This window comes from Pogoniulus pusillus, chromosome 19 (genome assembly GCF_015220805.1).
Source record: "Pogoniulus pusillus isolate bPogPus1 chromosome 19, bPogPus1.pri, whole genome shotgun sequence".
In the NCBI taxonomy this organism is placed as follows: domain Eukaryota; kingdom Metazoa; phylum Chordata; class Aves; order Piciformes; family Lybiidae; genus Pogoniulus; species Pogoniulus pusillus.
Genome location: NC_087282.1, coordinates 24,547,495 through 24,568,650, shown reverse-complemented (window position 1 = coordinate 24,568,650; position 21,156 = coordinate 24,547,495). Strand labels below are relative to the sequence as shown.

General features: G+C 51.3%; 1 protein-coding gene across 3 annotated transcripts in view; it reads right to left on the bottom strand.

The window, feature by feature from the left end:
• The window catches only part of MED12 (mediator complex subunit 12), a 42,942-nt gene extending 24,368 nt beyond the window's left edge, over positions 1-18,574 (bottom strand). For 2 of the 3 annotated variants that reach the window (XM_064159678.1, XM_064159680.1), the window contains exons 1-19: positions 18,366-18,574; positions 17,884-17,988; positions 16,945-17,136; positions 15,247-15,406; positions 13,861-14,036; positions 13,494-13,604; positions 10,976-11,230; positions 8,753-8,899; positions 8,378-8,477; positions 7,834-7,970; positions 6,889-7,020; positions 6,375-6,501; positions 5,540-5,769; positions 5,066-5,146; positions 3,745-3,918; positions 2,346-2,490; positions 1,374-1,492; positions 1,125-1,268; positions 247-410 (exon numbers count right to left, since the gene is read on the bottom strand). In XM_064159678.1, the coding sequence (XP_064015748.1) occupies positions 247-410; positions 1,125-1,268; positions 1,374-1,492; positions 2,346-2,490; positions 3,745-3,918; positions 5,066-5,146; positions 5,540-5,769; positions 6,375-6,501; positions 6,889-7,020; positions 7,834-7,970; positions 8,378-8,477; positions 8,753-8,899; positions 10,976-11,230; positions 13,494-13,604; positions 13,861-14,036; positions 15,247-15,406; positions 16,945-17,136; positions 17,884-17,988; positions 18,366-18,464 (2,798 nt within the window). In that variant the 5' untranslated portion in view covers positions 18,465-18,574. The remainder of the gene's footprint in view (positions 1-246; positions 411-1,124; positions 1,269-1,373; positions 1,493-2,345; positions 2,491-3,744; positions 3,919-5,065; positions 5,147-5,539; positions 5,770-6,374; positions 6,502-6,888; positions 7,021-7,833; positions 7,971-8,377; positions 8,478-8,752; positions 8,900-10,975; positions 11,231-13,493; positions 13,605-13,860; positions 14,037-15,246; positions 15,407-16,944; positions 17,137-17,883; positions 17,989-18,365) is intronic. The other variant, XM_064159679.1, reaches the window with a different exon arrangement.
• Positions 18,575-21,156: the final 2,582 nt, after the last annotated feature.

Below are 21,156 nucleotides of genomic sequence, written 5' to 3'. Positions count from 1 at the left end.
GAGACAAAACAATGCTGCAGCAACACAAAAAGAAAAGCTGAAGGAATAACCTTATCATACAGAAACGTCTCTGAGCTCACAGCTACACTGCTTGCTGGGCAACATACCCCATCCCCCTCAAATTGTGAGCTGAAGCCTCAGGCACAAAGCTGCTGACTTTTAGGAAGGGCACACATCCATCCATCACTCACAACCCTCCATGAGATACATTGCTTCCTCCACATAGTGACGAGAAGAGTCCCTTACCCTTCAAAGACCTGAGCCATCTGGTCCTGGTTCAAGATAAGGCAGGAGTGGTAGTGTCGCAGCACAGCCACAATGCACAGGCACAAGCTGGTGGTGTAGCTGCCAACAAGGTCGGAGGATTTCAGCAGCAGTTCTGCCTCCACCACGCTCAGTTCATTCAGCAACTGCACCCAATGACAGAAAAACCCTTCAACAGCCACAGGGGTAAGGTATGGTCAGAAAGGGAGCAGGCACACCACACCCATGGCCTATAGGACCTGCTAGGAAAGCAACTGGCAGCCACTTTTCAGGCTAATGTACTCCTGGAAGAGTTGGCACCTCATACTTGGGCACAATTTCTCACTCAGGCAGCTAAGCACCTGCCAGGGCTTGGGAACTAGAGGGTGATTGGGATACGGCCATGGACAGTAGCTTGCTTGGCATATTCTGTCCTGCATAAACCTCACTCAGCTCCCTTTTTAAGCCACAGCAAAACTTCCAGAGACACCTGCCACAGGCTGCAGAAACAGCAACAGGATTTTAGCAGGATCCAGAAGGCAGCCTGTGCTGCTATGTGCCAAGGATCCTTCTGGGGAGCAAGGTGGGAGAGCTGCCAGAGACATATGATCTCACTCAGAAAGAGGCCTTGCTGCAGCCAGGGACAGAGATGCGATGGAAATCCTTTGGAGATGCTCTGAAGCCTCTGGAAGCACAACCCTCAGAATGCAAGACTGCCTGTCACAATCAGCTGCAGCCCAGCTCCAAGGACCACCTCACCTGAGCACCTCCACAACACAGGTCAGAAGGTCCCCAATGCTCCCAGCTATGGCAGCACTGATCTGCCACCCTGCAGGCTGCCCAAGCCCTCCCCAGGAAGCATCTGAGCATGCTGTACTCACCTGGATGGCAAAGTCAATCAGCCCACTGATGTTGAGTGAATACTCCATCAGGTCAAATATGAACTGCACGTGCTGCACCAGAGGCAGGTGGTAGGACATTCCCAAGGCAAAGCTGGTTATCTGCTCCAAGACGTTGCGAGACACCTGTGTGCATCAGAGGACACAGGCACAGGTCTCTCAGCAGGCACAGTCTCCAGACAGCTGCTCTCAGTAACAAAGAGCCACATAAAAGTGTTGAAAGGGTCATACCTGAGACGTGACTTGGTGCTGATCAAAGTGAGAAAGGTGCTGGAACTTTGCAAAGATATCTTCAGCTGTTGGGAACGCTTCTGGCTTGCTCTTTTTCCTCTTCTGGCCTTCCTCTCCACCTGCCAAAGGTGGGTGGACGACAAAACAGTATTAGGCTACCTCCCTCATCAGAGGAGGATTAGACACCAGTCGTCAACATCAGCCAGTCCCTCAGCAAGATCAGCTCCTCCTAAGCAGTATACCCAGAAAAGCCTGAGACCCAGACACTAAAACAGTAATGACCACAAACCAACCAGCTGCTGAGGAAGTAGGGTTAACACCAAGCTTATGGTAAGTGGAGGCACTCCTTGAAAAGGAAAAATCCCTTCTCAATACAGATGTGTATGGATTGCCTGAGAGAACAGATATTCTGGACTGGAGTTGTTTGGCCTCAATATTTCTTTGTCAGAGGACTTTTTCTTTTAAAGAACCCTCTCTCTCCATTTTGGAATAAGAGAAAAAGAATTGTAGCCAAGAAAAAGAACTGTAGAATTCACAGCCAAGGGAGGTCAGATTTGGACACAACTACCCAAATTTCTCATCCTGTGCACTGAACATGTGCTCCAAGCACAACAGCAACCTACATTTAATCAAAGTCTTTGCCAAACAGGCAGAGGCAGAGTCCTCTATTTCTTGTGCAAGGATCTCAATGCCAGAACTAAAGAAAACTACATCTGCAAAGTTCTGGCTGGGGTCTCACTCTGACCTGGACAGGACTCAATCCTATTCTGACTTCAGTTAAACAGGTATTGCTGGCAGCAGCCCAAGCCTTTTACTTGCCATGGCTGGGAACAGAGCACCACTCCAGATCCAGTGAGCAGCAGTTTATTACAGCTACTGTACAATCCTGCCACTGCTAGACTCCAGACAATGGACTCAGCCAACTGGAAAGCTGCTCCTCCTTTGGGAGGGAATGGCTCAAACTCTACTTACCTGTTTCTGCAGTGCTCTTTCTGTTCAAGACTTTCAGAATGTCTTTGGTTATTTTCTTGATGGTGTGCCGAGCATCATCCCGCTGCTTCCCAACCCCAAAGAGAACCACCAGCCGCTGGTTGCACTCATGACTGCAGGACTCCTCCTAGGGCACCAACAGAGACTATGCTATTGCTCTTTCAGGTAGGGCAGTGAATAGAGACTTCAGGGCTTTGGGATAACTGCTTAAGGGATCCTGAGCACAAGCAGTGCTCTCCTCTATCCCCTAGCTGAGGGATGTGTTGAAGGAATGAGCAGGAAGAGCCAGCAGATTCAACAGTTGGTACCAAGCTTGGTGTCACCAACAGAAAGGTTCTGCAGAGGGTTCTGGACAGGCTGGATTGATGGGCTAAGACAAATGGGATGAGATTTAACAAGGCCAAGTGCTGGGTCCTGCACTTAGGTTACAATAGCCCCACAAATGCTCCAGGCTTGGGGCAGAGTGGCTGGAAACTGCCCATCAGCAAAAGACCTGGGGATGCTGGTTGACAGCAACTGCAGATGAGCCAGGATGTGCCCAGATGGCCAAGAGAGCCACCAGCAGCCTAGCCTGGAGCACCAATGGTGCGGCCAGCAGGAGAAGGGAAGTAATTGTACCCCGTGGGCACTGCTGAGGTCAGATCTTGAGTACTGGGTTTGGTTTTGAGGCCCTCACTCCAAGAAGAGCACTGAGGGGCTGGGGCAGGTCTAAGAAAAAGGCAAGGAAGCTGTTGAAGGTCTGGGGAAGAGCAGCTGAGGAAACTGGGGGTGTTCAGTGTGGAGAAGGAGGCTGAGGGAAGACCTCATTGCCTTCTACAACTCCTTGAAAGGAGGCTGGAGCAGGATGTATGTTAGTCTCTTCTCCCTAGTATCAAGTGATGGGGTGAGAGGGAATGGCCTCGAGGTGGCCTAGGGGAGGTTTAGATTGGATGTTAGGGAAATTTTCTTTACTGCAAGAGCAGTCAGGGATTGGAACAGGCTGCCCAGGGAGGTGGTGGGAGTCCCCTTTCTTGGAGGTGTTCAAGAAATGTGTGGCCATGGCACTTGGAGACATGGTTTGATTGCCATGGTGGGGTTGGGTTGGTGGTTGGACTGGATGATCTCAGAGAGCTTTTCCAACTACAACATTCTATGACTCTGTGTTTTAGCAACCATGAGGCTGAATGCTTTAGTCTTGTTTCACAGATGAATCTCTTAAGGAAAAAAAAAAGGAAAGCTCATCTCGGCAGTTGCTCTGGGAAAGAAAAGAGACATCAGGCAGCAGTGCAGCAAGCCATGACTGCTCCTTACCCACCCACAGCAGCAGCACAGGGAAGCACGTCAGCCTCAGGGCCAGTGCACGGGGCAGCCGCAGGGCAGCAGCCTGCAGCAGGTCTCATACCTGAGGAATGGGGAAGTGTGTTGCATACTGAATGTGCCGGGGCTGGTCATACAGCGATGCCAGCATTCCCTCCACGCACTTATCCTTCAGCAGGGGCTTTGCTTCCTTCTCAGGATCTGTTTTTTCAGGGGAAGGGCTGGCTTTAGCTTCACAGTGCATTGGAGGAGAAAACATCTAAGCAGGTGTAAGAACAAGGAAAGGCAGTTAAGGAACATGGTCATGCAACAGTGCAGGTTGCTGAAGGCCTAAAAAAGGAACAGGAAAAGCTGAGCAAACACCCAGCTCTCAGGGCAATCACCAATACAATGTGCTAAGCTGCTACTCCCATTTGTGCTTTAAATTCACGTGCATCGGGTTAAAAACAGTGGGAAATCAGTAACCACGACTACAAATTCTGGGGACAACTACCTCCATGGAACAAGTGAGGATCCTGAGAGAGCCAAGGAAAAGCCACACAGCTCTGTACATGGTACCTGCTTAATACACACCTTGAGAGGCCAAAATTTCCTGCAGGACTGCAGGGACCGTCACATTTTTAGTCACGAGTTCTTTTTATTTCTCAGTGCCTCAGAGCAGCCTGCAGCCATGTGCTGTGCACACAGTGAGAACTGTTCAAACTGACCAAGTACTGAAAGTCACACAGCATGATGATAGCAGACCTGTATCTTCTCCAAGGTGATCAAGAAAACCCTGCTGGCCACTCCCAATCTTCTGCTGCTACCAGGGTCATCCATTTCCCATCCACTGCCCACTTCCTACTCTGCCCAAACACTGGGCTGGCAGTGGTCGGAGTGCAAAAGATCTCCACATCTACAGATATCTGCAGGGTAACCATCAGGAGGATGCAGACAGGCTCCGCTCAGTGACAGGACAAGGAATAACAGACATAAACTCTATCACAGGAAATTCCCCTGTAATATGAGGACAAAATTTTTCAGTGTGAGGGTGGTGGAGCCCTGGAGCAGGCTGCCCAAAGAGGTTGTGGACTCTGCAGACATTCAAAATACACCTGGATGTATTCCTGTGTTACCTGCCATGAGTGATCCTGCTCTGGCAGGAGTTTGGACTTGATGACCTCTAGAGGTCCCTCCCAAGCCCTAGCATTCTGTGAATGACTGGGGCTCCCTTCACTGTGATGGACCCTGACCTGCATAACCAGATTATATGGACCATTTTACAGGGTCATCTGCTTTACAACCCAGCCACTTCCAGTGTAGCAGCTCCAAAGCAGAGAGGGAGCACTCCAACAAAAGCAAGTCCCTAGTTCCACCTCAAATCCTGACCTACTCACAAGTAGCAGGTAGCAAATGCAGGAACGTACCGAAAAGTCTGTCTTCTCCATGTCATCAAAGAGCATGCTGGAGTTGTGGTCAATGTCCATGGGCTCAGAGAGACCTGTGTCCTGGGAATAGACAGAGCAGCTTTACATCTCAGTGATGCATCAGGGAACAGCAGAGTATTTGTTTACTATAGGACTCCATGTTGGAATGTGACAGACATGGTGCCTGGCAAGGGACCCTGACACACTGCAAGCACCAAGGACAGGCCTCACCCAGTACCTCCCAATATGCTGCTCTGAGCAGGACAAGATTTTCCTCTCTACCTCTTACATTCTGAAGATCCTTTTCAGCCACTTAGAACACAGCCTTCTACTTCTGAAACTGAAATACTCAGGAAGTAGGCTAGTGGAAGGGAAGTAGAGGCCTCTGGTACATCCTCCAGCAGGTACAGCAAGGAAGACACAAAGCTGGAATGAAAGGGAGGTGCACAGGAGGTCCGTGGTGCTTGTGCTCACCTCTAGCTTGATGCCACTGTTTCCCTCTGTCTCCTTCCTGTCGTGCTCCTCAGCAGGGTCATCAAAGGGCGAAGGTGGGCGTGGGCCATGGGTGTCCAGGGTGAGGTCCCCGCGGGAGATGAGCGTGCACATGTAGATGTTGTGGGAGAAGACGTCGTGCCGGATCAGCTCACAGAACAGCAGCACCAGGTTGAAGAACTCCACCTTCTCATTCTCCTTCCCAGGATCAGCTGAGAAGGAGAAGCACAGACAGTCAGGGCTGCCAGAGCTCTGCTGCAACACTGTGCAACTCCATCCCACTGTGACTAAAAGAAGCGTTTCCAGAGATCCCCACAGTGAGGGACTAACACACTGTTCTCAGATGAGATCTGCCCAGTTTCAGGTGTCAGTTAAGCAAGTCAAAAGCTCTCCAGTAAGTCTCACAGACCACATAGGATTTTAACCTGGAAGTGCCATTTCTAGGTGTACAGAGTTGCCTGCATCATCCAGAGCTCTATCCTGTACCCCTTAAGCTGTTTGCAGTATTTCTACTGCAACTACTCCAGTGCTTTGTCACTTACTAGTAAGAAACCTCCTGCTAGTTCTCAGCCAGATTCATTCACTCATCTATTCTTGCCCAACACCCTGTTAATAGAAGCGTTTCTGCATTACCTTTCCATCACCTGCCCCTCCCAGCTGCTTTCCCTTCCCCTTTCCAAGATATAATGTGTATTGCAAGAAACCTAGAGAGAACTGTGGTATAGCCAAGACCTTCACACAAGAGAACAGCACAAACTCAGAGTCTGCAGGAGAGGGAAGGCTAGAACCCAGGAAACCTCGAGTTCTTATTACATACTTAGCATAGGAGCTTGAGTGTCAAGGAACTGCATAAGGACATCCTGAAAGACAGGAGCGCTGGCTGCTGAGAGAGAGCCTGAAGAGATGGAGCCCTTCTCATCCACGACTTCAGACTCCCCACATCTCTGAAGAGAAAAAGTTACCAACTGCTGTCACAGAGCAGAAACTCACCATCCACAAACACCACAAAAGCAGCCTTCAAGAGATTCTCCCTATCACGCAGTTATAGGAAAGCCATCATATAGTTTCCCACAAACCACTTCAGTGTCTCCCAAGTATGCCAGTACTTCCACACTGCAATCACCTGTCTTCAGCCATGCACACAGGATACAGCAGCCCACAGGCTCGCTGAGCACCTACTTGGGGTTAGATGGAGCAGATGCAGTAATGACCTGCACCATCAGCAAGAGGCATTGTGCTGATCAGCCTTTTGGTGCAACTGTTAGTCAACCCCAGTTAGGCAGCCTCTGCTCCCCTTCACTGCGGCCAGCCTTCCAGGAATAAGGAGTTACCTCAGCCTCTATCTCTGCTTGACGCTTCTCCAGGAGTTTGGCCACGACCATAGCCCTGTGGCGCCCAGAGCGCTTGTAGCTGACAGCCCACTCACACAGCAAGGCCACCACAGCGTCGTCATCGGGGGAGATCTGTTGAGATAGGAGCACTACAGTGAGAACCTGAGCCAAGCACAAGCATGCAGCTGAAGGCCTCGGGTTGGATGGAACAGCGAGTCTGCCTCCAGCAGAGCATAGCCTGAAGACTACCACACTCCTCTCAGTCTAACATGGAGGACAGATGTCAAGCCAGAGTGCTCTTGCTTTATCTCTGCTCTGACTCCACTTTGCAACACGAACTGATCCACAGCCCCTGACAAATCCCCAGGCTGGTTTTGCTTCATAAGATCATCGCTCTTCTAGCAGCACATCTATGCAGTGCTGATCTTAGCAGAAACAGCTTCTCAGCAGCAGTACACAAAGCATGCAGACTACCAGTCCTGCAGCTCACCTCCAGGATCCAAGGCAGCACTGGCTGCATTATGGTCCCAAATAAATGTCGCCCCTAACCTGAACTGTGAGCTTCCAGACTCTCAGGAAACAGCTGCCAGCCCAGAATTTGACAAGGCTAGGATTTATTTTTCTCAGCCTTGTAATCTGTCTTTACCATCAACCTACTATTGAGACTGACACATTCCACCAGGAGACTCTCCTCAGTGAGAGGTGGATTCTCTCAAGCGTACACGGATTTGTCTGCCTGGGCTTTCTAAAGCAGAGACCTACCCATTCTCACATTACTATCTCCCTAACTTAAAGCTGCACAAAATCCTTCTCGATGGAGATCACATCCTTTGGCCAAAGTTTGACCCAGTTACCCCTCTACAGATGTAGGACAGTGACCATGGAATAGAGAAAAAGAAAGAGCCACGTTCAAGACCAGGGCCTAGCAGCAACATCCCAAGGCACCTCATGACTGTCTTTGGTTGGACCCAGCCCAAATATTCTGTTGTACAAGGAATCCAAAGAGTTGCTGAAGTCAGATCTTTCAAAGCTGTGACTGTCCAGAACTTCTAAAGTGTGCAAGACACGGCCAATAGTGAAACCTAGAAGAGAACGGAGAAGAGAAATGTGTTGACAAGTGGTACAACAGACTCCAGAGCCAAAGGAGATTGCTGTAGCAGTCAGGCAAGGGTCCACCTAGATTAGCCTCCTGACTCTTACAGTGGGCAACAGCAGATGCTAGGGAAAGCATCAGAACATAGCACACATACAGGACTACAGTTGCCTGTTACACATTTCCAGCTGCCAGGGAAAGAAACTGCCCCTTCACCTGGGCAAATGGGCCTGTGCCAGACTTTGCACTGGAAAGAAAAAGAGCTGTCTGGGTTTCTTCCACTGCTGACAGGAAACACCAAAGGCAGCAAGATGAAAAATAATCCCAAAATAGCCAGAAAGTTTATCAGTTACCCTTGGAACAGAGAGAGGGAAAACGTAACCGACAGCAAGTCACCTGCTGTGGTTTCCTGGCACTTGTCAAACGACCAGCGGACCTCCACAGCCTGCCCACGCTCCTTGATCTGCTGCTCAATTTCACGCAGCTTTGCCCGAACCTAAAAGCAAGGGACTTGTGTAAACAAACAAGGAGATGCCCAAGGAGTCCTGTGAACAAAACCATCAGAAAACAAAAAGCATGACAGTAACTGTACTGAAGGCGAGATTTTGCTTGCCTCCCAAGGACATGGCTGTCCTGCTTAGGGCAGTTAACTCCTCAGGAGTGAGGAAGCACTTCCAGCTCTGCTTATCACACAATATGAAAGGTCCTGGCAGAGCTCAGATGCAGCCATTATCCTGGATCACAAGAGCTTCCCTTTTGAAGGCTGCTCACCTGCTGTGTAAAGGCTGAATTCCCTCCTGGCATGGGCAAATTGGATGGGGCTATAGGCAGGTGGTCCAGCGGAGAGCCAGTCTTTATTCTGCTATCAGTCAGTGAGTAATGCCAGACAAGAGCACTTGGGCAACACAGGATTATACTCTGCAACACCCAGAAGTCAGTTAGCATCGAGCAAATCAGCTCCAGACAATTCAGTCAGGTTGCTTCCTACAGAAATAAACACTCCTTTGTCCTGCCCAGGCATTCATCACCCCCCTGGCTGCATATTTACTCTTAGAGGGTTTCTGTTCTAAGCTCCAAAATAGAGTCTTTAAGCTAAAGACCACAGTAGAGTAGAAAACTTTGTCGCACTGAGTTTCTTGCCCTAGGTATGCTTAGGAAGTCACAGCCAGAGGCTCCATGTTATCCAGATGCAGCTACTGCAGAGCTCCCGGCTGCTTCTAAGCAGAACTTACTTTCTACAGCTGACACCATTAGCACACAACCCAGGCCTTGCGGCCCAGGAGAAGCTTTTACATCATACAGCAAGAGCAGCGCGAGAAGAAACGAGAGTCAGAGTCTAACTTCTACTTTTATGTTATAACTGTAACCATGACTGCAGTCCTGGCTAAAGCCATACCATTAGATGTCTACTTCTATTGGTTATGACCTTGTGCACACACTCATCCAAATGTTGCTGAATGATTTCTAGGATGCACCCCTGCTTCTGGTCCACAAGCAGCCAAACGTGAAGGTGGACAACCATGGCTGTTTTAAACACTCAGACCAAAAAACCCATTGTGTCTCAAGAACATCTGAGCAAAGGTTAACTATGCCCACTATTAGAAAAGCATCTTTCTGCAGCCTGACTTTATCCAGCTGCACCTTCCAAGCTCTAGCTCTGACCCTGCCTTAGCCTCATCTCTTCTCTGCAGGTCAGATTTGTGAATCTTCTATCAGAAGTCTTTTTCTTTCTTCTAAAGAAGATCAGATGATCACTAAGCAATTGGAGTAGGCTATGTCCAAACCCCAACTCAGATAAATCTCTGAGGTGTATGTGCATATATACTTTCCCAAGCTTCCCAAACAAAGGAATTTTGTATGGAAAAACACATGCTTTATAACACAGAAACTAGAAGGAAAAAAAAAAACAACCTTAACTAAGAAATAGTCAATAGGGATACAAAGGAGTTGTTTATAACCCCCACATTGCTCCCTAGCCCTTGCAGGCAGATTTGATACTTCTAGACATCCACATTACAGAAATTTTCTTTCCACCCTGTTGGAGAGCTGCCTTGCTGCTTCTTGACCCTTTCAGGGCTTCTTGATAACAATTTTCTCTGCTGAGCTGCAGGTTCTCAAGCTGTGTTAAATCATTTTCCACCTTCTGCTCTATCCTGCCTTGATTTCCTCTTCTCTGCTTTCTGCTCTGTCCTGCCATGCTCTCCTCTGCTCTGCCTCCTGCTCCGTCCTGCCTTGCTCTCCTCTCCTCCACCTCCTGCTCCATCCAGCCTTGCTCTCCTCTTCTCCACCTCCTACTCCATCCTGCTTCGCTCTCCTCTTCCACAAACACAGACACTGAAGAGAACTCACCTAGCTCTCTCTGATGCAAGGACAGTATGGACTGAATCCCACAGTGACATGACAGCATTTGCCCTTCCAAAACCTACCAAGAGACTTCAGGAACCTTGCTCTTTTATCACCAGTAAAATTTAATCTATTTCAAGGATACAAGTTTAGAGTTTTCTTTTTCATGGCCTGCTGCCACCCCTGAGGAGAGTGCTGTGCTTCAGCCACTCAAGAAGGTGGGGTAGGGGTGCTGGTTTTGTTGTTGGGTTGCTCTGTAGGGGTGGGATTGTCATTGTTTACAACATTACAAAGCACCTTTCATTCCTGGCACTATTGCCTTTCCTAGGTGACAACCTTGTACTGAGCTACAGGACCAAACAGCCTCTTCTCTCCCAACCTTTCCTCTGCAAAACTCTCCCAGCCACCTGAGGAAGCTGTGACTACAGCAAAAGGCTCCAGTCCAGCCTAGTTTTCTTATGCAAGTCAGCCAAGGGCACTGTGACAGCACTGATGCTCTGTAAGACATCAGGAAAGACCTGGCCTGTGACAATCCTGCCTTGAGGTTTCTGTACTCAGGAAGCTGCTGACTCAAGATGGAATGGCTGTGCTGGCACAGCACACAAACTGTTCCTGTTGACCTCACTGTCACTAACCACTCCCCACACTTACCTGAAGGATGCAGCTGAGCCCATACACCACGGGACGGTGCTGGGGGCACAGCAGTAAATCACTGAAAGGGCTGGGAGAAGGATTGACTGCAGCTGGCTGAGGGGCGGGAGTTGAAGGAAGAGCATTCCCTGCCTGGGCAGACAGGATGTGGGGTGGGTGCCCACCAGCACCATCCAGCTGCATGGCAAGCCTGCGGGTGCAGAAGTAGGCCAGACGTCTGGACAGGTATGCAGACTGCACAAACTCTGAAGAGTACTGCAGGGAAGAGGTAAAGGGGAAAACATCCTTGTTGTAAGCAACACCAGAGAAAGCCTGGAGCATCCCACAGCAGGGTACTGGGTGGCACTGCCCCATGGAGACAGGCCCCTTTGACAGAGCTCCTGAGCATCAGTGATCACCCACTGCCTGCTAGGCATCAAAAAAACCCTTTGCATAGTCTATGGAATGTATCCACACCCAGCCTGCCCAGGGCTGCAAAGCTCTGCCCAGGACCTGCTACAGCAGAAATTGCTTTCACTTTCAGCAGAAATTGCTTTCACAAAGTGGGGCACATCGAGTGCAGCACCGTAGCTCTGACGTGGACAGGGATTAGCAGCTACTGATGGTGACACTAGGGCTGAGTGCTATGGGCAAGAACCAGAAGGAAAGCCAACAAGGCAGATATCCTGGTGGGAGTCTGTTCTACACCACCAAATCAGGATGAAGAGACAGCAGAAAAATTCTTGAGGCATCAAGCAGAAGCCTCTTGATCACGGGCCCTTGTACCTGTAGGGGACTTCCAATTTCCATGACATCGGTGAGAAAGTAAACACCACACAGAGGGAGCAGTCCTGGAGGTTCCCAGGGTTGTGCAGGACTTCCTGGCACAGCTGCTGAGGGAGCCAAGGAGACAAGGTCCCTGCTGGACCTGCTGCTTGTGAACAGAGCACTGGTGGAGGCTGTAACGGCAGTCCTGGCTAACTGGGGAGGTCCCAGCTGACTGGAGACTGGCAGATGTGACACCCAGCTGCAGGAAGGCCTGCAAGGAGGACCCAGAGAACTACAGACCTGCCAGCCTGACCTCAGTGCCAGGGCAGCTCACGGAGCAGATCATCTTAGTGCCATCATGCAGCACACACAGGGAAAGCAGGGGATCAGGCCCAGTCAGGAAAGGCAGGTCCTTCTTCCACAGGGTGTCCTGCTCAATGGAGGAGGAACAGGCTGTGGCCTTTACTTTACCTGGCCTTCAGTAAAGCCTTTGGCACTGTCTCCTGCAGCACCCTCCTGGAGGAGCTGCTGCTCATGGCTTGGATGAGTGCAGGCTTCCCTGAGTGACAAACTGGCTGCTGGGCAGGCCTGCAGAGTGGTGGGGAAGGGAGTTCACTCCAGCTGCTGGTAGTCCCCAGTGGTGTTCCCGGGGCTCAGTGCTGGGACACTGCTCTTGAACGTCTTTAGCAGTGATCTGCACTGAGGGCACTGAGGCAGCCTCAGGCAGTGTGCAGATGACACCCAGCTGGGTGGCTGTGCTGACCTGCTGGAGGGCAGGAAGGCTCTGCATGCAGAGGGCTCTGGCCAGGTTGCATCCACAGGCTGAGGCCAATGGGATGAGGTTCAACAAGGCCAAGTGCTGGGTCCTGCACTTGGGCCATAACAATGCCATGACTGCTCCAGGCTTGGGGCAGAGTGGACGCAAAGCTGCCTGGCAGAAAAGGGCCCAGAGGTGCTGGCTGGCAGCAGCTGCAGATGAGCCAGGGTGTGCCCAGGTGGCCAAGAAGGCCACCAGCAGCCTGGCCTGAATCACCAAAGGTGTAGCCAGCAGAAGCAGGGAAGTGATTATCCCCTGTACTGGTGAGACCACATCTTGAGTGCTGGGTTCAGTTTTGGGACCCTCACTGCAAGAAAGCCATTGAGGGGCTGAAGCAGGTCCAGAGAAGGGCAACGAAGCTGGGGAAAGGTCTGGAGAACAGGGCTGGGGAGAAGCAGCTGAGGGAACTAGAAGCGTTCAGTGTGGAGAAGAGCAGCCTGAAGGGAGACCTCATTGATCTCCACAGTTCCGTGAAAGGAGGTTGGAGCAAGGTGGAGGTTGGGCTCTTCTCCTTAATATCAAGTGACAGGATGAGAGGATATGGTCTCACTGCCCCAGGGCAGATTTAGGTTGACTATTAGAAGCAACTTCTTCACATGAAGGGTTCTCAAGATCTGGTGCAGGCTGCCCAGGGAGGTGGTTGAATCCACAGCCCTGGAGATGTTTCAGAGGCAGAGATGTGGTGCTGAGGGCCATGGTTTAGCACCAGCCTTGGTACAGTTAGGGAATGGTTGGACTGGATAATCTTAAAGGTTTTTTTCCAACCAAAATAGTTCTGCAATTACTATGTCCAGTGCAGGGAAACAGCTAAAGGAGAAAGAAACAGAAGAGAGCAGGACTGAAAAGTTATCCTGGCACGAGCTGAGAATGCTCACAGGAACACTCCCCAGTGGTCTCCGCAAAACAACTCCTCATGCCTTAGGTGACAGGAAGCGAGCCAATAGCCTTTCTCACCCGCAGAAGCAGAGGTAAGAGCATTCTCAGGAATTCATCCTCTCCTGTCCGTATCTTCTCAAAGCACTCCAGGACCCAGGTTAGGAACTCGTGTCTGTCCAGCATGCCATCCTGCAGAGACACAGGCAGAGCAAACAGACAGAGCTGAGGCAACGGCCACCAAGGAAAGCTCAGTGCTTGCTTTCTAACAGCGGAAACAACTCCCGGATGCTGCACAATTCTGTACTACCCCTGTTCTACTGCCTCCGAGTTCAAAACTGCATCCAGCCCTAATGGTCTACTCACAGGAAAATAAACCCAGTTGCATCCATTTCCCACAGCCCTCCTCTGCTATACAGCCACCCAGCAGCCCCTGCCATGTCCTCACCTGAAACATGAACATAGCCAGCTTCTCATTGTAGTCCCACTGCTTCAAAGCTTGTTCCACCTCTTGGGGCATCGGCCCAGATGGTGAACCACAGCCCTGCCCTGGGAGCTGCCTGTAGAACTCTGCAATTTTCTGCAGCTGCTCTGACAGGTACTTGGTGATGATTTGTGTCCATTCTGGGGAAAAGGAAACAGGTTAGCAATGAGTGCAGTGGTAAACACAAATCGGAAAGAACCAAACTGGTGTAAGACTATAAACTCAGAAAAGCTCCTGTCATTTGAAAAGGACAGTGCCACAATATTAGCTTTGCATGTGGCCTGGGGGTGGGAGGGAGAAAGAGTCATGCATAGAAACAGGGATCAAGGGGCAAAACTTCTGTGTTTGCAGCAGGGCTACTTTGTCCCAGAGGAGCTGGGAAGAAAGATTCCTCAAACGTGGTTGTTGAGAATCAGCAGGTGGAGAGAGGCTTTCCAGCAGGGAGCAGTGCTGGGCCAGCTTGGTTTAGCATCCTCAAAAACCTGACAGCAGAAATACTGCAAACGCTGCAGCTCTGAACTTGTTCCTAAGCTCTTTCAGGTGTCAGTGTAAAGCCATGATCAACGCTTTCAAAATCATTGCGTTTAATAAAACCTAACTGCATAAGAAACAAACTCAATACACAAAGTAACAGTATGATTACACTCCTCTGGGGCAATGGCAAGGCACAATATAAAGCAGGTGAAAGCATACACTTAGAAGGTCAGCAATAAGACACACACCCAAAGGAACAGGAAATAGAAGAAAAGCATCTAACAAATGCATCAACCTCCAAAAATAGAGCTAAGAAGCCCATGTAACAAAGATAAACAAGAAGGGACAAATTAAAACCCCAACACTTCCATGGTCTAATTCTGCCTTTTAAAAGCAGTGTGGTCAGGTCCTGTGGTCCTAGTCTTACCAGCAAGCCAGGGGACCTCTCCCAGAGCACAGTACTCTGGGGAGCACAGGCTGCAAATCATGCTAGAAACGGGACCCAGAAAGACCTAATGAAACTGCAAACAGAGAGCAGTGGATCAGAGCTCTTTGGGAATCATGAGAAGAATCTAATCAGCCACTGTGAAACTGTAACACTTACAGTCTTTGTAGGGTACGAAAAACAAGTTCTGCAGCAGAGGAGCAGTGCAGAACTTCACGGGGAGAAGAAGAGGTAGGCTCTCAGGAAGGATTGGTGACTGCTAACAGTTATTTCTCAGTGGTGTGCTCACCAAGCTGCTGTCTTGGACAGCTATGCACACCAAAGCACCAGCATTTATAAGCAGGTTTCCCAGGTTACCTCTTGCTATTCTAGAGCAGTCTGAAGAGGAAACATCACCAGAGGCAGCAGCAGTGCTTCAGACAAAGGCTTACCAATGAAGGGGTCAATGACATGACGCTTCTTCACCTTGGTTTCCGTGATGGCAGCGTAATAGGCACAGGTCATTTTGATGAGCCAGGCTGCTCTCATTACTGGAACAGTGTATTTAGCCAAATAACCAAAGACTTCTTCCTTCTTGCTAAAGATGGGTACCTGTAGCAGAATTGAGAAGGAGAGCTGAAACCAAGGGTTTAGATGGAAACCATTCCAAAGCAACCTCACATGCTGCAGGTACTGCAAGCTGTGCAAGAAAGGCACAGGGCGCTCTGTGCTCCGCCTCTCAAAACACCTGCTGCAAGAATTCACCTCTGGGCAGAGAGCAGCATTTCAGCACCAAGAGAAACAAAACAACCTGAAAGAAGACAGAAAGACTTATTACATCAGTGCTAATCCATGCCCTGAATCCTGCAAACGGCTTCGAGGGTGTCCCCTAGAAGGGTATGAACAACTGCAGAAGATACAGCCTGAAGATGAAGTCAGAGACAAAGCATCCACTGCACAGGCTGTAGATCAGGCTCTTCCTTTTGGAAGCAAACCCCAGCGTTACAGAAGTCATGACTGCAGATCTGCAAAGCAGGAAGATGAATAGCACAGCAGTGGGGCTCACACAGGAACAACACATGCTCAGAGGACAGCTCCATTTGGCAGGCATCTCCAAATCCCTGAACTACCAACAGTTAACTGCTTACTTGGTATGTTTCTTAACATTCTTCCCAACTATCTTCCAGTGTCTTGAAGCCACAGGCTCCTTGCCTACCAGCAGCAGCTGCTTTCATGTCTAAGTTTACAAATTCTGATGGAGCCCACTTGCAGGAAACTGGGGGAAGGCTCTGACAGGTTAAAGCTTTCACAAGGACCTCAGGAAACTGACAGCCAACACACAAAAGAGGACACGAGGACTGAGTTTGTAAAGAGGCAGGAAAAGTGCTTATTTCTCCCACAAGAGTGACTCAGAACACCAAGGACCAGACAAACTTCAGCCTCTAAACTACATGTTCTGCTACCACTCAACTAGGAGTTGTGGTTTTCCACAACACATACTGGAATGCAGAGCTACTCATTCATAGGTTCACGCAAATAGTTAGTTCCTCTTGCTATTTGTCCCGATCCAGTGGCAGAGTAGGACCTTTCTTTCACACTTTGCAGAACTCAATACTACCAGGAGACATCTAGTCCTAGACCCCAGGGCAGAGAAATACTCTTGGCTGGCTGAGATCAAGCTGTAATACACATACTCATCTCAGCTTAAAACCGGAAGTGTGGCACTGCGATGAATGTCTGGGAAGAGCCTCAGCTCACTGTTTCCAGTAATTCCCACTATGACTTTTTAAAACTTGAAAAATCCTCCATAACAGGAACGGTTCTAAGCTAAACAGACCAAAGGCAGCAGGGCCAGCTCTTCTGAAAACAACTTGAACCTTACACATCAATCCATGGTATCGTACAAGCCAAAAAGCAAACTCAGACACCACCTCCATATGACAGACAAGAGAGCGGTTCTTTGAGTGGGGGCAACCAGTCAGTGCACCACAATGCCAGCATGGGCTCTTTAAGCTGAAAGATCCCAAAGATGGGAGAGAAAAAAACCCAAACCTTCTCCCAACAGTGAAAAAATTCTACTAAGTAAATACTTGAGAAACAAGCAAAGATCAAATGCTCTGCCCTGACAGGCAGACTCTCCTGCAACACACCTTCTTAGCAAGATGAGTGAGGGGCTTAGTTCCAGCCAGATCTGTGAACCAGTTGTTTATGGCACTCTGGGAACGTGCTGTCACCAACCAAAAGTTATCCTTCTGATTGACCTGAGGTTTCCGTCTCCCCGTGTCAGGCAGTGTGTTGCACCGCAGCTTCTCTGCAATGATACTGCTGAAATTTGAACTGATCTGGAAAACACAGAACACAAAGCATGAATTACATTGCACAGGCCAAAGAGCTACCCCACGTGCTTAAAAACTCAGCTCTCATTCCTACTAGGAGTCTCAATAGCATCAACCTTTGGAACAGAAAAAAATCTGCCAGTAATGACTTTTGTTACACTTGCAAAGGGAAAGCTTCCAGACAACTCATACGGTAACCAAGCAGGCACTGGAGCTGAGACCAGTGCACCTCTCTAAAAACACCTGTCAAAATAGGGAGAAGGCTTCTTGGGCAGGCATCAGCCAAGCAAAACAAATACATTGTGTTTACTGATCACCCTCCATCCCAGGTCCTCTTGTCAGGGAGACTGGAGAACCAGGACTGAGCCCTGTTATATAACTCCCCTGTTTAAAATGCCATATGCTTCAAGAAATCTTACTTCTCTTCCACTGGGGCCAGCATGTAACCACATCAATAAGAAGTTTCCCACTTCTAGCATCCTAATCTTCTGCTTTAATTGAAAATATAAGGAGTTCTAGACACTGGTTTAACAGAAACAGATCCATCCTTAAGACTTATGGAGACGTGACACAGTTCCAAAGAAATGCAGAACCCTGATTCTATCAAGATAGAGAGTTAGGTCCCAAAGGGGACAGGTCTCCTGACGCTGGACATGGAGAAGGAATGAGATGCAGGCCTGCTCAGAACCCAGCAGCCTGTCCTTACGAGTGCCGAGCCTTGTCAACCCCCCACACCTTCCCGATGGATCTCACCTTCGCTGGGTTGAAATTGACATTTTTGGCACTGCCGTGCTCGTCCCCAGAGACCGCCGGCTGGTTATTGAAGCCTTGCTTGACGTTCAGAGCAGTCAGCTCATCCTGCGAGGGAAGGACGATCAGAAGGACCCGGCAAGGCCCCTCGACAACAAACGTCCGCAGACTCTGTGCCAGCCGCGGGCACTCAGCCAGCTTGGGCACAGAATAAGGCGAGGGCCCGGTGGGTCCGGCAAGCCTCCCCCAGGCCCTCACCGCCAGGCAGTGCCCCAGGCCAGTGCTGAGACAGAAACCGCGGGTCCCTCGGACTCATAACACAGGGACTCGGAGGGGCAGGCTCCCTTACGCCCAGCCACAACGGGGCCACAAGGCTCTCTAATCCTGCCCCGGGGGGTCCCAGCGGCCGTTCGGGGCCTCCCCAGTACCAGCCCCCCCCCCGCGGCCCGGCAATGCAGGTACCCACACAAACCCAGGCCACGCACCTCCTTCTGCTTGGGGTCCTGGGGATAAACATCGGGCGGGCCGAGACGCGGGCGTTTCAGCGGGCGGTGCTCGTAGCTGAGGACGCCGAAGGCCGCCATCCCGAGCCGGCCGGCGGGCGGAGGCGGCCGGGCCACAACAAGGGCCGCCGGAACCACCCGCGCCTGCGCCCTGCGCCGGGGCCGCCCGAGCGCCGCCGGAGAGACCCGAGCGACACGACGCTGTCACGGGCGCCGCCGAGGGAAACCGGAGATTCCCGAAAGGAAGCCGAAGACCGGCGGAGAGGCCCGAGCGGTGCCGAAGAGGGCCCAGGCCTGCGAGAGGAGGCGAAACTTGCCGAAGGTGGAGGGGAGGCTCTGCGCCCCCTGGCGGAGGCGCTGCGCCGGCGACGCGCCAGGCCCCGCTCACGTGACACACGCACACCCAAACACCGTCAGCGTCTTCCCGGCCGCCTGCGCCCTGACCTCCGGCACTGCCCTGCGGCCCCCGCCCGCGGCTGCCTTCGTCTTGACCCAAAGCCCTGCCTCGCACCCCCTTGCCCTCTGCAGTGCCCTGTAGCCTCCTGCTTCGGGCTGTGCTCACCATTACCCTGGCACTGCCTCACAGCCCCCTCCCTTCCTGTCTGCCTTCACCCTTACCCCAGTACTGCCCTGCAGCCTTTACCCCCACCACTGCCCAGCACCCCATTGCCTCTGGCTGCCCTCACTATTACCTCTGACGCTACTCTGCATCCCATTGCCCTCACTGCCCCACCTGTCCCAGACATCTCTCCCTGTGCCCATCCTGACAGCCCAATGGTCACAGTCCACCTGACTCCACCATCATCACTGCCGTCACCACTGGTACCATTGTTAACCTTTATGAACACCTCCCATAGTTGCCCCCGGTCCCTATAAATGCCCACATGAGTCCCTTTGTGACTTTCTCCCCATAGCTGCTGCCCAGGATTGCCTCAGTGATTCTGTGAGAAATATCTAGAATCATATGTTTGATCTGCTCAATTCGTGGCAGGAGGTCACAGACAAGGAGGAAGGGGGGGGTTGAATGAAACTGCATTCCTGCTTGCACCACCATCTCAATGAGCTTAAAGATAAGAGTAATTAGATTGGCGAAGGAGGGAGGCATGTGGAAGAGATTGTCTTTTGCATATTTAAATGGCAATGCACTCCTCCTGGTGCCACCTTTCCTGTATGAGCAAATAGAAGAACCAGGACTTTGAAGTTCATGAGGAAGACACTTAAGCAAGACCCCTTACTTCATCAAACATTACCAGAGGGACCACCGGATAAAAGGAGAGCTGTGTGGAAGAGACATCTCCCATTCCTAAGAACTGATAAAGAAAACCCAACCTTTTCTTAGAACTTAGTAAATATGGAATAGAATAGGGGATAAAAAGAGAGAGCTGAAGGCAAAGGCTGTGTGTTGGGGTAGAGCACTCTCCCCTCGTGCCCAGGTCTGATTGCTTGATTCCTGCAAACTCTATTAAAGCCTTAACTTGCATGAACACCACTTTGTGCCTGTTATTTATGACAACTCCCAGTTCTGCCCAGGACTGCCCCGGTGATTCCCAGTTCTACCCAGCCCGCAGGGCCCCAGCCCAGGACACCCACAGCTCAGCGATCCCACACTGCCTGTGCCCCTGGGGCGGGGGAAGGCATAGCAGTGAGGCCTGGAGGGGAGAGCAGCGGGGCATGGGCAGGAAGGGCGATGGGGCCTGGGGTGATGGAGCCTCTGGGAGGAGCTGCGGGAGCCTGCTGGAGTGGGGCCCTGGCATGGTGAGCCCCGCTCCCTACTGCAGCGACCCATGGGGCAGCGCGTGGGGCGAGGTCTCGGTGGCAGGAGGTGCTGTGGGCAGGAAGCGGCATGTGTGCGGAAGTGGCAGCTGGCGCACGGTGCGCTGTGTGCAGAGACTGCTGCATGGGCTTCACGGCTCGCCCCACCATGGCACTGCCCAGCACTTGCCTTGCACCCGTCCTCCTCCTCCTCCTTTGCAGGCTGGGCCCTTACCTCGTCACTGCCCATAGCCCCCCAGGTAAGGAGGAACGTGGGCCCCAAGGAAGGCAGCATGGCACCATGCCCCGTGGGTGGTAGGGCTGGAGGATGCTGCTACTCGCTGATGGCAGCTGAGGATAGGTTGTGGGGCATATGCCAAAAAAAACGTGGCTGCAGATGTGCCTTGGGGTCTCTAGCTCCTCAGAACTAAGCTGCTAGGACAAACCAGCTGTGCCAGGGAGCCCTGCTAGGGTGTCCTTGATCCCACCTCAGCACTGGAGCATTGCTGGCAGCATGGCCCCCTATGGCCCTACTGGCACCACATTGCTGCCAGGGAGGTCCCTGGCCATAGGGGTCCCCCAGGGTGGGCTGGGGCAGGATGCAGCCCCAGGATGGTGTGTGCAGATCCTATCAGCCCCAGGCAGCAGCCAGGAAGGGCAGCAGTCAGCAGAGCTGTGCCATCTGCTCTTGCCTTCCCAGTCACGTCAGCGGTGCTGCATGCAGGTTAGTGGCAGGGGATGGGGGACAGTGCCTCCTCTTTCCACCGGGAGTCCTCACCCCAGCTGTCGTTTCCTGAGAAAAAAACCACTTTTGGCTGGCTGTCAGTAAAGCATCAGCTTTCTGTGGAAGCGCAGCTCCTCTGTTCCCCTGGCTTCTCTCAATTCAAGAGAGATGTTAAGGCACGAGAATGTGCCCAGAGAAGGGCGACAAAGCTGGTGAGGGGCCTGGAACACAAACCCTATGAGGAGAGGCTGAGGGAGCTGGGGGTGTGCAGCCTGGAGAAGAAGAGGCTCAGGGGTG